The following is a 13,817-nucleotide window of genomic DNA, read 5'->3' as shown; positions in this document are numbered from 1 at the left end:
AACCAGGATTGGAGTGCCGCATGCACGGTGGTGTTAAGATTCTAGCCCTGGACCAATGGGAAGAAGGGCCCTCGATAAAATGATTTGTAAAGAGGTGAAGACTACAAATATTGACCCTGGCCCATCTTCACCTATTTGACAGCTCTACCATCAAGGCCTCTTATAGCAGCCACAAAGAAGAGTGTGTGCAGTCAAAACACATTTAAAATAAATGCTTCAGGAGTAGAGACTCCAGGCTGTTGTGTTGTACGTGACTGTAGTCATGAGTTCCCAGGGAGAACTACCCGGCCCAGGTGGGAAGGGGAGGGGCATAATTTCAACAGCAGTGTTTGGGGTGTGACACCACTCAGATGCATTCTTGGTTCTGTTGTTAGGTCCAAGGAGTGCCCTGAGTCGGGTCTGTTATGTCTGTGTCGGTTTTTATCGTAGTTCTCATTTCATAATAAATTGTTCATTTTTTGGATCGAGGTCTTGAATATATATAATGACCAGTTTACCAAAACAGTAGAGAAGTAGCGAATCTGCAGCGGTAGAAGGACTCCTCGAGTGGATACTAGTATACTACTTTTTGGAAGTCACGAACATTGACAGTAGCAGGCTTGGAAGGCTGCGTCAGTCTCACGTTTCCAAGCAAATAAATGGTAATGAAACACCCAAAAGGAGATGGTATGAATGGTTTCAAATAGTCTAACCAGTTACAATCACTCGGAGTAACATTTCAACTCATCATTTTTCGCTCCCTGTGCCGCTCTCGACAGATGCCCACATAATGCAAATCAGTACTAACCCTGTTCCTCATGGAAACTCACAATTCATAGCCTTGGTTGTCTCACCCTTCTACCCTTCAACCCACTGTTTTTTTAAGTGAAAAATTTGGGATTCACACCCCCCGAATCTCACTGACTACACTACGCCCCTGCTTATTAACCCTTTCTATGCTTGTGGAGCTGTGCTCATGACGAGCTGGGCTCGTCCTATCGGCCGCGGCCCTCCGACTCGCAATTGATTCCCCGCCTGTGCGGGAGAATCAATCAGTGGGCAGAGTCGTGACAAGCCCAGCTCGTCATAAGCACAACTCCACTGTGCCTCATGACGACCTGTGTTGCGTAATTCTCATATTAATTTGCTGGTTAGTCTTCCCTATATATATCTTCATACAGGGACATAGTATCGCATACACCACATTTGTTGTTTTACAGTTAGAAAAACCCAAATGTTTTCACTTTGTTCCCAAATGATTGAATTCATTCCCTTCGATGGTATTGGGGCAAGCCACACAATTGCCACACTTGTGAACGAGAACGGCCTCGCAGCTGGGATAATACAGTGATTACTGACTGAGGAAATGAAAAACTTGAGGTAGGAGCTAACATTTTGACCAAAGTAACTGTAATATGAAAGAACGGCCAGATAGACTTATACAAACTCGTATTTCTCTATAGGAATCGAATATGGTGGCCACACTGTCGTATAAGGTGAACCTTAATAACAACACTGATTGAGACAGCATGACAAGAGCCTGCCACTAAGATCCAGAAGGCTTCTTGGCAATCCAACATAAAACTAGGGTAATGAAATAAAGGAGAAGGAGCATTTGTAAAGTTGTAAATAAAACTCTATTGTTTTTTTACACCTTGTACAGAAATTGAAAAAGCCATGATGAGAATCTGGGAACCGGTTTTCCATGGATTCGAAACGCGTGGGCATAATAAAGGAGCACACAACGATATAAGGAACCATGAATTCAGTTTTGTTTTGAGATATTAACGAAATTTGTCATTTTTTGGTGGATTGCTCCTTTTTGACTCAAAAAAACTTTGTCTATAATTTGGATATTGATTCACTCAGTTATAATCTAAGAAGGATATAAGTATATGTTTTTGTTTGTGTAAAGTTTTGTATTTAGGATGTAGAATGTTAAGTATGTCTTAGTCAATATGTGGATTGTAAATGAGTCTCTTAAAATAATTGTGTATTTTTATGTAACCCTTGTATAGAATGTATTTATCTTTTCCTTTTCATGCATAAATGTTATAAATAGAAATACAAAAAATTGAAACCAAAAGGTATAAATAAAATACCAGTGTGAACAAAAAGGATTTGTGTTTGACCAAGCGATAAAAAATGACAGCTTAAATTATAAATGGTACAGGCAACTTCTTTTGGTTACTGATTGATGTATGGCCCTGCCTTGTCCATGTTCCTAGGGGCCTAACTCCTTAGCTTTTCAAAACCTTCCTGGAGTGTGACTCCATGGGGAGTAGCAGGGGAAGCCGCAGGTTGGGTGTGGGCTCTAGTAGTTGAATATAGGTGGCAGCAGCTGCAGCAGGGGGAAGACACAGCTGCATGAAGCGTCAGGAGGTCTCTTACACAAAGCAGCAAGTGCTATAGCAGGTCGGCAGTGAGGGGTTTCGACAGAGTTAGGTAACAGCCTCAATGAGTCCCCGTACCACACAATCTTGCTATTTGAAAAACAGGGGACCCCTACAGTAATAAGTTTGCTATACGTAGGGAAAACGACACTATAGGAAAAATACAATTATAGCAAACACTCAATTAATAGATGCCACATCTCTCAGACAACAAACATTGAAACATAACAGAAATAACGACCTTAATAGTACTACTATAAATATAGCAACACAAATTATTTTGATATACACAACATTTTATTTTATATTGATTTTTGGATCAGACATTATTATTTCTTGAATATTTTCATTTTATATTTCATTAAATTATTAAATATACATACATAGAAATTAAACAACAAATTACATAGATAAGAAAAAGAGACAAACAAAAATTACAACATGTCACACTGGACCGGTCTATATTCTATTGTGGTAGGCAAAGCGGTTGGATTCCACACAATCATGCCCCACTCTCACCGTCTGGGGAGCGTTGATCACCCCGGTGTTGTATCCAAACTGAAGGGAGCCAATCACAGCAACCGTCACAGAGAAGACCAGTGGCCACGTGATCCGCTTTGAGAAAAAAAGAGAAAAAAGATTAGCTTGGTTTTTATGTCTCCCTTGTGGACGACTTATGTTATATTTCCTTCTTGCCTCCCCCTTCCCCAACACCCACATCTCTCCACTGCCATAAAACCAGCCCTCTCAGACCCATGCATCTGAACCACTGTGCAGGTCCCATCTGAGCCAAATAAGCATTGCTCTGGTTTAACAAGACTCTATGATATTGCCCCCTGGTTCAACTAGCCTGGATGAATATTGTTTATGTGGGTACACAGGTCTGAATTAATAGTGTTTATGTGGGTAGAGCTGGTCTGAGTGAAAAGTGTTTATGTGGGTAAAACTGGCATGGCTGAGTAGTGTTTATGTGAGTATAACTGGTCTTGATTATTTTTGGTCATGTGGGTAGTACTGGCCTTATTAATCGTGTTTATGTGGTTCAACTAATATATCATGTGAAAACCGCAATTTTTTCCATCTTATGTGATATGCTGAGTTAAATGTAACCCGTGTCAATCCTAATGACCTAGATGAACCTTCTATATGAATCTAATAAATAAATCCAAAAAAAGTAAAATGAACTTTGTATGATGTGTATTCGGCTCTGATACATATTCTATGTCACCATCTACTGATATTTAAGGATCCTCTTAGGGACCATGAAATATACCCTGGCAGGGTAGTTGCTGATTCTATTGTATTATGTGGGTAGACCTGGTCTGGATGAATATGAATTATGAGGGTAGAACTGGCCTGGACGAATAGTGTTTTTGTGGGTGGAACTGGCCACGATTAATATTGCTTATGTGGGTAGAACGGCCTGTATTAATAGTGTTGATATGGGTACAACTGTTCCAGATTAATAGTGTTTATGTGAGTCAAAAAAGTTGGGATTAAGAGAGCTTTTGTAGGTAAAACTTGCCTAGATTATTATTATTTATGTGAGCAGACCCAGTCTAGATTGATAGTGTTAGGTGGGTAGAACAGGTCTGGGTTAATACTGTTTATGTAGATAGAACTAACCTGGATGGATAGTGTTTATGTGGTTGGAACCTAAGTTAAGGAACTCTCAGACCCTAATAACATCTCACCAGCACTGTCCCAGCCTCAGTGCGAAGAATTTGGGCTTTTTTTTGTCAAAAAAGATGTTGGACGTCCAACATTCACTGAAGGCAGGTTGGAAGGATGCCTCCCAGCCCAGTCTCAGCTCACTGTCTCCTGTCACTGAGGACCTGAACACCTCAGTCACCACACAAGCGCACCAGAAACGGAATTTGTGGGACTCTCGGGACCTGCCTATGCTTCTGTTGCTGCTGCAATCAATAAGGTCTGGCTCCCAGGAAATCCTCTCCCTCCTACTAAGCTCATCACGTTGGACCAGGGATCATGCAGTTTCTGGTGGGGCGCCTCAATTCTTTTTTTACAGGACGGGTATATTCCACAGAGATGGAAGCATGCCATGTTCCTGCCCCCCTTGAAAGAAAACTAATTTGGACCCCTCCAACTGGTCTAATTATAGACCAACTTCTATGCGCATCATCATGTCCAAAATCATGGAGAAACATGTTAATAAACAACTCTCCATCGTTGCGGAGCCCAAACATTCCTTACATCCCTCTCAATCAGGGTTCAGGGTGGGACACAGTACTGAATCCACCCTTCTAGGAGTCACAGAACATCTCAGACGACTCCTGGACGAAGGCGAGATGGCCGCGCTGATTTTACTCCATCTCAGCGTAGCCTTCGATACTGTGTCTCATGCCACTCCCTTGGCTGGCTAGGTTGGCTAGTCTGGGTCTCCAAGGAACAGTACTATTCTGAATGGTATCCTTCTTAACCCCTTCCACGCTGATGACGAGCTGGGCTCGTCATGGCGTAGCCTCCTCACACGCTGATGACGAGCCCAGCTCGTCACGTAACATGCGTTTTTAAAAATCTCAGCGTACGAGCGGAATTCCGCTAGCGCGCATGAGGTTAAAGGATCACACTTTCCAGGTTTCCTCAGCCAGTGCCTCCTCCAAACGGCACACCGATACCTCAGAAGTTCCCCAAGAATCAGCCCAAAACCCAGCGCTATTTAACATCTAAGTTCACCCACTGGCTGACTTGGTGGCAAGCTGTGGCCTCACTCTATTGTCATATGCAGATGACACGCAAATCATCTTCTTTTTGTCATATGCCTAGGACCACAATTCTGAGGTCTTGAACTCCTGCTTGGGTTGGTTGCCATGTGGATAAACAACAATTCACTCAAACTTAATGGAGACAAGACAGAGGTACTAGTGCAGGAAAAGACCCCGTCACTTTGGGGCCCACAGCACTGGGCAGAAACCTTGAGCACTCTTCTGGATCCAGCCCCCAAGTTTAAGAACCTTGACTTTCTGCCGCTCAAAAAGCTGTCCACGGAGCCTCAGGCGGTGGAGGTGACCACCACCCACTTCGCCGTCCTGAAATGGCTGCGGAAAATCATCTGGCTACCCCTGTTCCCGGCACAAAGGATGGTTAATCAGGCACTCATTCTGATGAAACTTAACTATGACAACATACTTTATCTGGGGGCAGATAAAGCTTCCATCAGACCGTTGCAAGTGATCCAGAATTCAGCTGCCGGGATGCTCGACAGACTCTCTAAAAGTGCCTCCGCCTTAACCCTCCTCCTGGAGCTTCATTGGCTCGCAGTGAAAAAGCGGATACAATTCAAAGCCTTGTGCTGTGTGCACAGAGCAAGATCAGGGGTCTGCCCATAAAACCTGCATGAACTGATGAGTATATATCAGCCAGCTTGTCCCTTACGTTCTAGCAACTTGTCCCTGTGCACTGTCCCCAGAGTCAAACGTACATGGATGGGAGGCCTGTCCCTCGCATACCAGGGCCCCAAGCTGTGGAATGCCTTACCGGAGCCCTTGAGAAGTGGTACCTTGCTGACCATCTTTCAAAAACAGCTGAAGACCAGGATGTTTTGTGTCAGTGGGGTCTTGTTATATCCGACCTGACACCCGGTGTGTAGCTGAGCGCTATATAAGATGGTAATTATAATAATAATATTAGAACTGGTCTTAATTAATAGTGTTTATGTGGGTAGAACTGGTCTGGATTACTGGTGTTCATTTGTGTAGGACTGAGCTGGATGAACAGTGTTTATAAGTATAGAAATGGCCTAGATTAATAGTGTTTATGTTGTAAATATGATAGTCATAGATGACAGGATACTTCTAGTTGATTACATGTAGATTTATTGTAAGACACAGCTGAGCTCACAAACCTCGCCAGCTGACCAGACCACCAACTGACACTAGTGGAATTCTCCAGGTAGAAGTCAGAACATACATAGGCATTGTGGTTAGACAGAGAACAAGAGAACACAAAGAAAGGACTAAGACAAAAGACAACCATATTACATGAAGAATCAATGTACAACAGTTTATGTGGGTAAAACTGACCTGGATGTCTAGTGTTTATTTGGGTATACCTATCCTGGATTAAAAATGTTTATGTGGGTAGAAATTACCTGGATTAATAGTGTTCATGTGGGTAGAACTGGTCTGGATGAATAGTGATCATGTGAGTAGAATTGGTCTGATTGAAAAATATTTAGGTGGGTAGAATTGACCTGGATTAATAATGTTGATGTGAGTAGAACTGCTCAGGATGAATAGTGTTTTTGTGGGTAGAATTGGCTTGGATAAATAGGGCACGATTCACAGAAATAACAAGACAAAATCCTAAACTTACTACCATTGTGGTAATCACAGAAGGCACTTACTCATTTTGGTATTCACAGAAGGTACTTACTCATTAATGAGTAAGTGCCTTCTGTGAATACCAAAATGAGTAAGTTATTCAAAATGAGTATGTTAATCAAAATGAGTAAGTTACTCAAAATGAGTTAGTTTCTCATTTTGGTATTCACAGAAGGCACTTACGCATCAATGAGTAAGTGCCTTCTGTGAATACCAAAATGAGTAAGTGCCTCCTGTGAATAGCAAAATGAGTAAGTGCCTTCTGTGAATACCAAAATTGTAGTAAGTTTAGAATTTTGTCTTAAGTCAGTTCTGTAAATCGGTCCCATTGTGTTTATGTGGGTAGAATTGGCCTGGATTAATAGTGTTTAGGTGGGTAGAACTGGCCTGGATTAATAGTGTTTAGGTGGGTAGAACTGGCCTGGGTTGATAACGTTTATGTCGGTAGAATGGTGGGAATAAATGGAGTTTATGTGGATAGAACTGGTGGAATAGAATTTAAGTGGGTATAATTGACCTTGATGAATAGTGTTTAGGTGGGTTAGAATTTGCCTGGATTAATAGTGCTTATGTGAGTAAAACTGACCTGGATGAGTAGTGGTGTGTGGGTAGAATTGGCCTTGATGGATGGTGTTTAGGTGGGTAGAACTGACCTGGACGAATAGTTTTTATGTGGGTACTAGAACTGGTATGGACGAATAGTGTCTATCTGGGTATAACTGGTTGCAGGAAATTATTATTATTGTGCAGGAAGGGAAACCTTCCTGCACAAACACAATCACAAGAGGCTTTTTCCTCTTCATATAAGTGCTGCAGAATGCAGCTCACAAAAAACGAGGAAAAACGAGGAGAAATAAAGATGTTTCTCCTCAATGTGCCTCCCTTACGCCTCTCCTGGGAAGGCGCATGTTTTTGGCGCTGTCTCAGACTTACGATTTCTCGTAAATCTAGGGCAGTGTCAAAAAATAAAGGATGTTGCTGGGAACACCCCCAGCAATACGCATGGAACTCCCTATTCATGCAGTTTCCTGTGTGAAAGGGGAAAATATTTATAACACCATGAAAAGCCACATAACGTGGATTTAAGTGGCCCTATAAATATGCCAGTGGCACATTGCGCCACCCGAACGTCAAAAAAGTGACATTACGCCGGCTCAATAGTACCGGTAGGGCCTCATTTATGTGGGTAGAATTGGCCAGGATGAATAATGGATATGTGGGTAGAACTGACCTGGGTGAATATTGTTTATATGAGTAGGATTGGCCTAGATGAATAATGCTTATGTGAATTGAATTGGGTTGGATGAATATTGTTTATGTGGGTAGAATTGGCTTGGATGATTAGTGTTTAGGTGGGTACAATTGGTCTGGATTAATAGTGTTTATGTGGGTAGAACTGATCTGGGTGAATAATGTGTAGGCGGGTAGAACTGACCTAGGTGCATAGTGTTCATGTGGGTGGAACACAACTTGCTAATAAAGGTGGCAGACAATTTAAATGTGGAAAGGATTACATAAAAACAAATTAAAGTGATGTACTTAAAGGAATTAAAGGTCTTGTGAATCCTGTCTACACAGTTCAAGACACCTGAAAGTTAAATTACCAAGTATCTGTGGAGTTCATTGAAAGGAGACCTGAGCTTTCTTTTTGACCTCAATAGATAAATAGACGAAATGAATTGAATACCATATTTGTAGAGCGCAACTTTCGATCCCTTAGGAGCATCTTGGCGCTGTGCGGGTGAGAGCAAGATTTCGAGACACTGGGGGATTCACAGAATGCTGCCCTTAACGAATAAGTACCTAGTTCATTGAGTCAGTGGATGAAAAGATCCAAGTTTTGAGATTTTTATTAAACCTGGGTTCAGAGTCAATAAATCTCATCTGTTTAGGGAGTTGATTCCAAGCCTTTGTTCCCAAAACTGCAAAGCATTTACCGCCTTTGGTCTTACACCTAAACATAGGAATGCTCTGGAACATGGACGGACCTTTACTTCTGTTTTATGGATTTCCAGAAGATATTTTGCACAGCTTACATTTGAAGATCCAGACATTAACTGAAGTTCACTGCCTGACCCTATTGGCCAATTAACAAATCTTGGACATCCCCACCCCCTTGCCCCCATCCCCGTCTCTCTATTGGAAAAAACATATGCGATACTGGCAGGAGATTCACGATTTTTGAAGCCAGAAATAGCTTTTAGCTAATTGATTGCTAAAATTGCCTCTCCTTCAATAGATGTCAGTGGGGAAAATACATCCCCCCAAATTGTCTATGTCAAACTCTTCCACTTTCCAGTTTTAAAATGTTTGCATGCATGGAGCTGCCACAATTTTCAGACCCAAGGTCCTTCTGTGTGTTTCAAGTTGCCCAATTAGCCAGACCTTGGTGGGACTACAGATCTTTCTGTCCACTTCACACTTTCCCATCACCAAAGGCACTTGTGTCACACACGGGTGCGTCCAGTCTGTCCAGTGCTTTGTTGTCTGTTTTGTCTTCCTGGAGTTGAGTGCCTCAAGATTGACACATACCTCAAAGGAGGCTTAAATGGCAGGAAGGGGACTGTAAGAATTATATCATCATAGTAATTTGTTCTGTATGTCTGAACTGGGGTGGCAGAGTGAGCTAAAGAATGATGATGGATTAAACCCAGATCAGTTGACTGGGGCTAAGTGCTTGCAATGTTCAACACTCCGTCCATCGCCCCCTTTGGTTTTACTTTGTTCGCCTTAAGTTGGCAGGGAAAGCCCAGAAGTGGGTCCCTTGCTCAATTTGCCATTGGATTCAAGCTAGCCTGGCTGATGACGGCTGATTAGCCAGAAACCGGTCCCAGGATGCTTGTTTCCGGTCCAGGGAAGACATGGCTTGGCAGTTCGGGCCGGACTGTTCCCATGAGGCACAGGGTCAGACTGATTTGCACATGGCCATGTCTGAACTGGGGTGGCGGAGTGAGCTAAAGAATGATGATGGATTAAACCCAGATCAGTTGACTGGGGGTGAGTGCTTGCAATGTTCAACACTCCGTCCAACATCCTCTTTGGTTTTGCTCTCTATCAAATTATTGAATGCCCCAAGAGTGCACAAGAGATGCTTTTGGTGCATTGGATGGCATGGAAACACCCCCATGCAAGTGCTTTGACAGCAGCTTCTAGTGGTACACAATACTGCTGCGGGGAAGGAGTCAAGGTCACACAGTGCTTGATCTCTGAGGGACAAGGTTGATCGTTAACTCAGTGGGATCTAAGTCAATATATCTCTGTCACATAAGTCTGTCAGGCGGCACCCCAAGCAACAACATGGAGACAAGATGGCCGCCTCCTGCAGGGAGTGCGCTCTAGAAGTCCCTCCACTGAAGGTTCTTTGACACCCAGTGGCGTAACACAGGCCTCCGCAGCTCCACAGTGCGGAGGTCCTAGCTCAGAGGGGCCCCCTCAGCACAGTACTCTGGCTGGAGATCTCATGATTGAGACCAGAAGGGGCCCCACCACTTGCCTTGCAGGGGGGCCCCCCAAGTTCCATTAAGTCAGTGTTGACACTCAGGGGATAAAACAAATTTGGGGGGGAGGGGTGAAGCTCCCAAGGGTCTGTGGTCAGAGATGCAGAAAATCCAGACTATCGCGCCAGTGTTCATGTAGTATTTAGAGAATTGCAAAATTACAGTTTGTAATTGGGCGAATTACAGATGAAGGTGGGAGGCTAGAAGGGGGCAGAGTCAGACTAGCACAAGAGGATTTCATGACAAATATAGTTCTACTGACACAGGCAAAAAACAGATAGCTAATTATACACTTTGTTACATTTATTTTAATTAAATTGTCTTTAGATTGTTCTCCCTATTCTTGATTTTGCTTATCGTATTTTCTTCCTAACTTCAGCCAATGGATGACTAATAAGGACCTCCAATCAACACCCAGTATAACAAAGGATGACTGAATTCAGCCCCATCTCGTCTCTCTGGGCGTCAGCTTCTTCGCCTCCTCTATAGACCCCTCCCTGGTCCTAGTCTCAGTTGCCAAGACCTGGAAGTTGTGTTCAAGAGGAATCTGGCGCTAATGACACCCGCGAGCACAGTATTCAGACCTCTTAGGTCTTTCTTAAGGCTGAAAGGTGAATCTTCCAACAACGGGCTTCTTTTTTTTGATGATCAAGTTTATTGGCATTTGAATCTCCTAGGACATCCTCGGGCCTCGAAGAGAGGTTCCTCCTGGGCCGCGCACCCCCCGCCGCCATTTTTGCAGGGTAGGGGGTTTGACCTGAGCCCAGGCTGAACAACGGGCTTCTTAAACCTTCTTCTGTGCTTTTGACTAGGCACCTATATGTTGGAATTTACCCTCAACCACATCTGACTCTCAGAAGTAACCAGGAGGGATTCACTCCACAACCCTCAATAGATGCAAATCCCTCAGATTTAACATCAGCAGTGACTTCTCCTTCAAAACACACACGTCACAGAAAACACACACACCTAGCTACCAAAAATCAACTTTACAGAAAAAAAACACACACCTCCCAGATTCTGTTTTCAAAAATACCGCCCAGCCCTGGTACCCTACTTCATACATGGTGCCAATGTCCCGCTCAGTAGCGTCCTGAATTGTATGTAGTCGCTTTGGAAGGGAGCACTGCATGACTTTGGATGGCTTCTTTAAGGGTGTAAATAATATAATCAACACCCACCCACCCTGAGCCACCCACAATACCTACAAAACCTGCTGGGTCAACTTCCAGATTCTATAACCCAACAAACATGGCCGTGTGGCAGAAAAACTAACCTTCTCCCGCAGCCAACCTTAAACACAAGGAGTCATGATGATGTGACCAGACTCCGAACCACAAACTGCAGGATGGAAAAGGACAGACAGAGAAGCCTTTTCAAAATATGTGCTTTCATCTAGAAAAGTCCTCTGCACACAGGTTCCCTACATCACTCCTGAGTTTGGAGAGGCAGAAAAAAACGAATATCTTCAAGGGGCACATCCCCCTTGAGAGGTGAGAAGGGCTTCTTTGCACAGTGGGATCATTGTCTCTCTAATCAAACCCAGTCAAGCTGGGATGTGTCTGCAGAAATGTCTTTGCAAGTTTACATTGTGGGGGTCTTTCCTGTGCCCACTGGCGTGCAGGTAGAGAACAAGCGCAGATTCCAGTGCAATATATCGTATCCATGGATACATCTGACACAAATTGTCGCACAAGTCATGGTTTTGCTACAGTTGCAGCAAAGTGATACATTTGGAATAGGAAGCAAATTAGCAAAGCTTCCCATTAACCCTCGTGAAGGCTGTAAAAACATCTTCACATATTAAAGCAACCGTATCTGGAACCACTCTTGCATGAACTAGGTAGTTCACCCACCTTTTACTTCCTACAGCGCTCAGTTGCAAGCAGGGGCGGCTCCTCAATGATGGCGGAGAAGCACCGCCCCACTGAGAAACAAAATGATAACAAAACCATTTTATGATCATTTTCTTTCTTTTACTGCCAGCTGAGATTAGGGTGGGCGGGGCCATCCTGATGAGCGTCACATCACAGTAGGGGGGAGTGTTGGGCACTCGTAAGTGTGCATACCAGTTTGGCCGGTCGTCTAAGGCAAGCAAAACAGACATGCGCACTTATGTTTCTGCAACCCAGCTGCGTTGCACAGGCAGGTTGGAGTAAAGCCATAGGCTACCTGTGCCTGAGCGAGTGTCAAGTCAGTGGAGGAGTGGTTGGGGCACTTAAGTGAGCCTGACGGTTTGTCCGGCCATCTTGGGCCGGCCAGTCATGCGCAATTTGCATGTTCTCCACCGGCTGTATTGTACAGCCTATGTGGAGCACTTGTGCAGGCTCATAGTCCCTGCCCGAGAGCGGAACCATGGCGCTCTGACCAATCACGATGCTGCTGTCATGGTGACAGCTGCGTCATGATTGGCACAGGGGAGCCTGCGTGTGCTTCCTGCTTCCAGCAGGAACAGAGGTAGACCGAGGCGAGGCGGGCGAGGTGGTAGCCAGGCATCTCATTTTATTGATTTTTCTACCTCCTGCCCCACCCGTAGTTTTCGGTGGTAGCCACCACTGATGCAGAGCCATAGTTGGATAACCCCAAGTCTCCAGTGACAACGACCTCAAAAAGTTCAGTTGGGGCCCTTCGGCCCCTTTCATGCCTCTGAGAGAATTATGACTTCCAGAGGTCAGGCCCTATGAGAGAGAAACATATCTTGGGTTTCATGCTGCAGGAAAGGGCTGTGACCTGGGGGAGGGATGCATCATCTTGATAGGCCCCAAACCTGGTGCTCTTGTTCTCTAGAAGGTTCCCCAGTCCAGAAGGCAAAGTTTTCTGAGTGGGTTGTAATCCTGGAGGCCACACACCTTAGACGTCAATCATGACATCAACGATGCCACCACATCCAGGGGGTCATTCCCTCTGTGGGGGCCGAATACGAGTATCCAAGCATCATCAGAAGATGCCAATCCTGGAATGGATGTCTTTCTACAAAAAAGCTTAGTCCTTGAAGCCATGTCAGACAAAGGATGCCATGTCACCTGGGGGACTCTAAATTCAGAGGTCATCCCCCCTGAGGGGGGCCAAATAGAAGTCTCCAGGCACCCTCAGAGGACTCCAATCCAGCAATGTATGTCCAAACGAAAGTGTAGCCCTTGAAGCCATGTCTTATAAATGGATGCCAAGTCCTGGAAGGTATGCCACCTAAGGAGGGGGCTCTAAATTCAGAGGTTATGGTTGTATGACGTTACAAACTTTTACAACGCATGCCTTTACAACGCAGTTTTTATATCGCAAAATCCACTACAACGCATTCCATTACATCGCATGACACTACATCGCATTTTAAGAAACTACCTTTACAACGCATTTCATTGCATTGCATGCTACCTTTACAACGCATACCATTACAACGCATACCATTACATTGCATTTAAGGTAAGTATTGGATAGTGTAGGGGTAAAAATTACTATTCTAACTCCAGGGGGTGCAACCGGAGGGTAATTGTTGGATAGTGTAGGGGTTAAAAAATGTTATTCTAACTCCAGGGGGTGCAACAGTAAGGTAAGTGTTGGATAATAGTATGTGTTGTAATGGTATGCGTTGTAATGCCTGCATTGTA

The 13,817-nt window shown here is 44.1% G+C and overlaps 1 protein-coding gene across 1 annotated transcript in view; it reads right to left on the bottom strand.

Moving 5' to 3' along the window:
• Positions 1-13,817, bottom strand: part of LOC147706467 (solute carrier family 2, facilitated glucose transporter member 3-like) — a 35,971-nt gene that overhangs the window by 14,829 nt on the left and 7,325 nt on the right. The window contains exon 2 of the mRNA XM_086932978.1: positions 2,892-2,987. Within this exon, the coding sequence (XP_086789104.1) occupies positions 2,892-2,987 (96 nt within the window). The remainder of the gene's footprint in view (positions 1-2,891; positions 2,988-13,817) is intronic.

The sequence above is a fragment of the Lissotriton vulgaris genome, chromosome 7 (assembly GCF_964263255.1).
Source record: "Lissotriton vulgaris chromosome 7, aLisVul1.2, whole genome shotgun sequence".
NCBI lineage: Eukaryota > Metazoa > Chordata > Amphibia > Caudata > Salamandridae > Lissotriton > Lissotriton vulgaris.
This window is presented reverse-complemented; position numbering and strand designations above follow the sequence as displayed.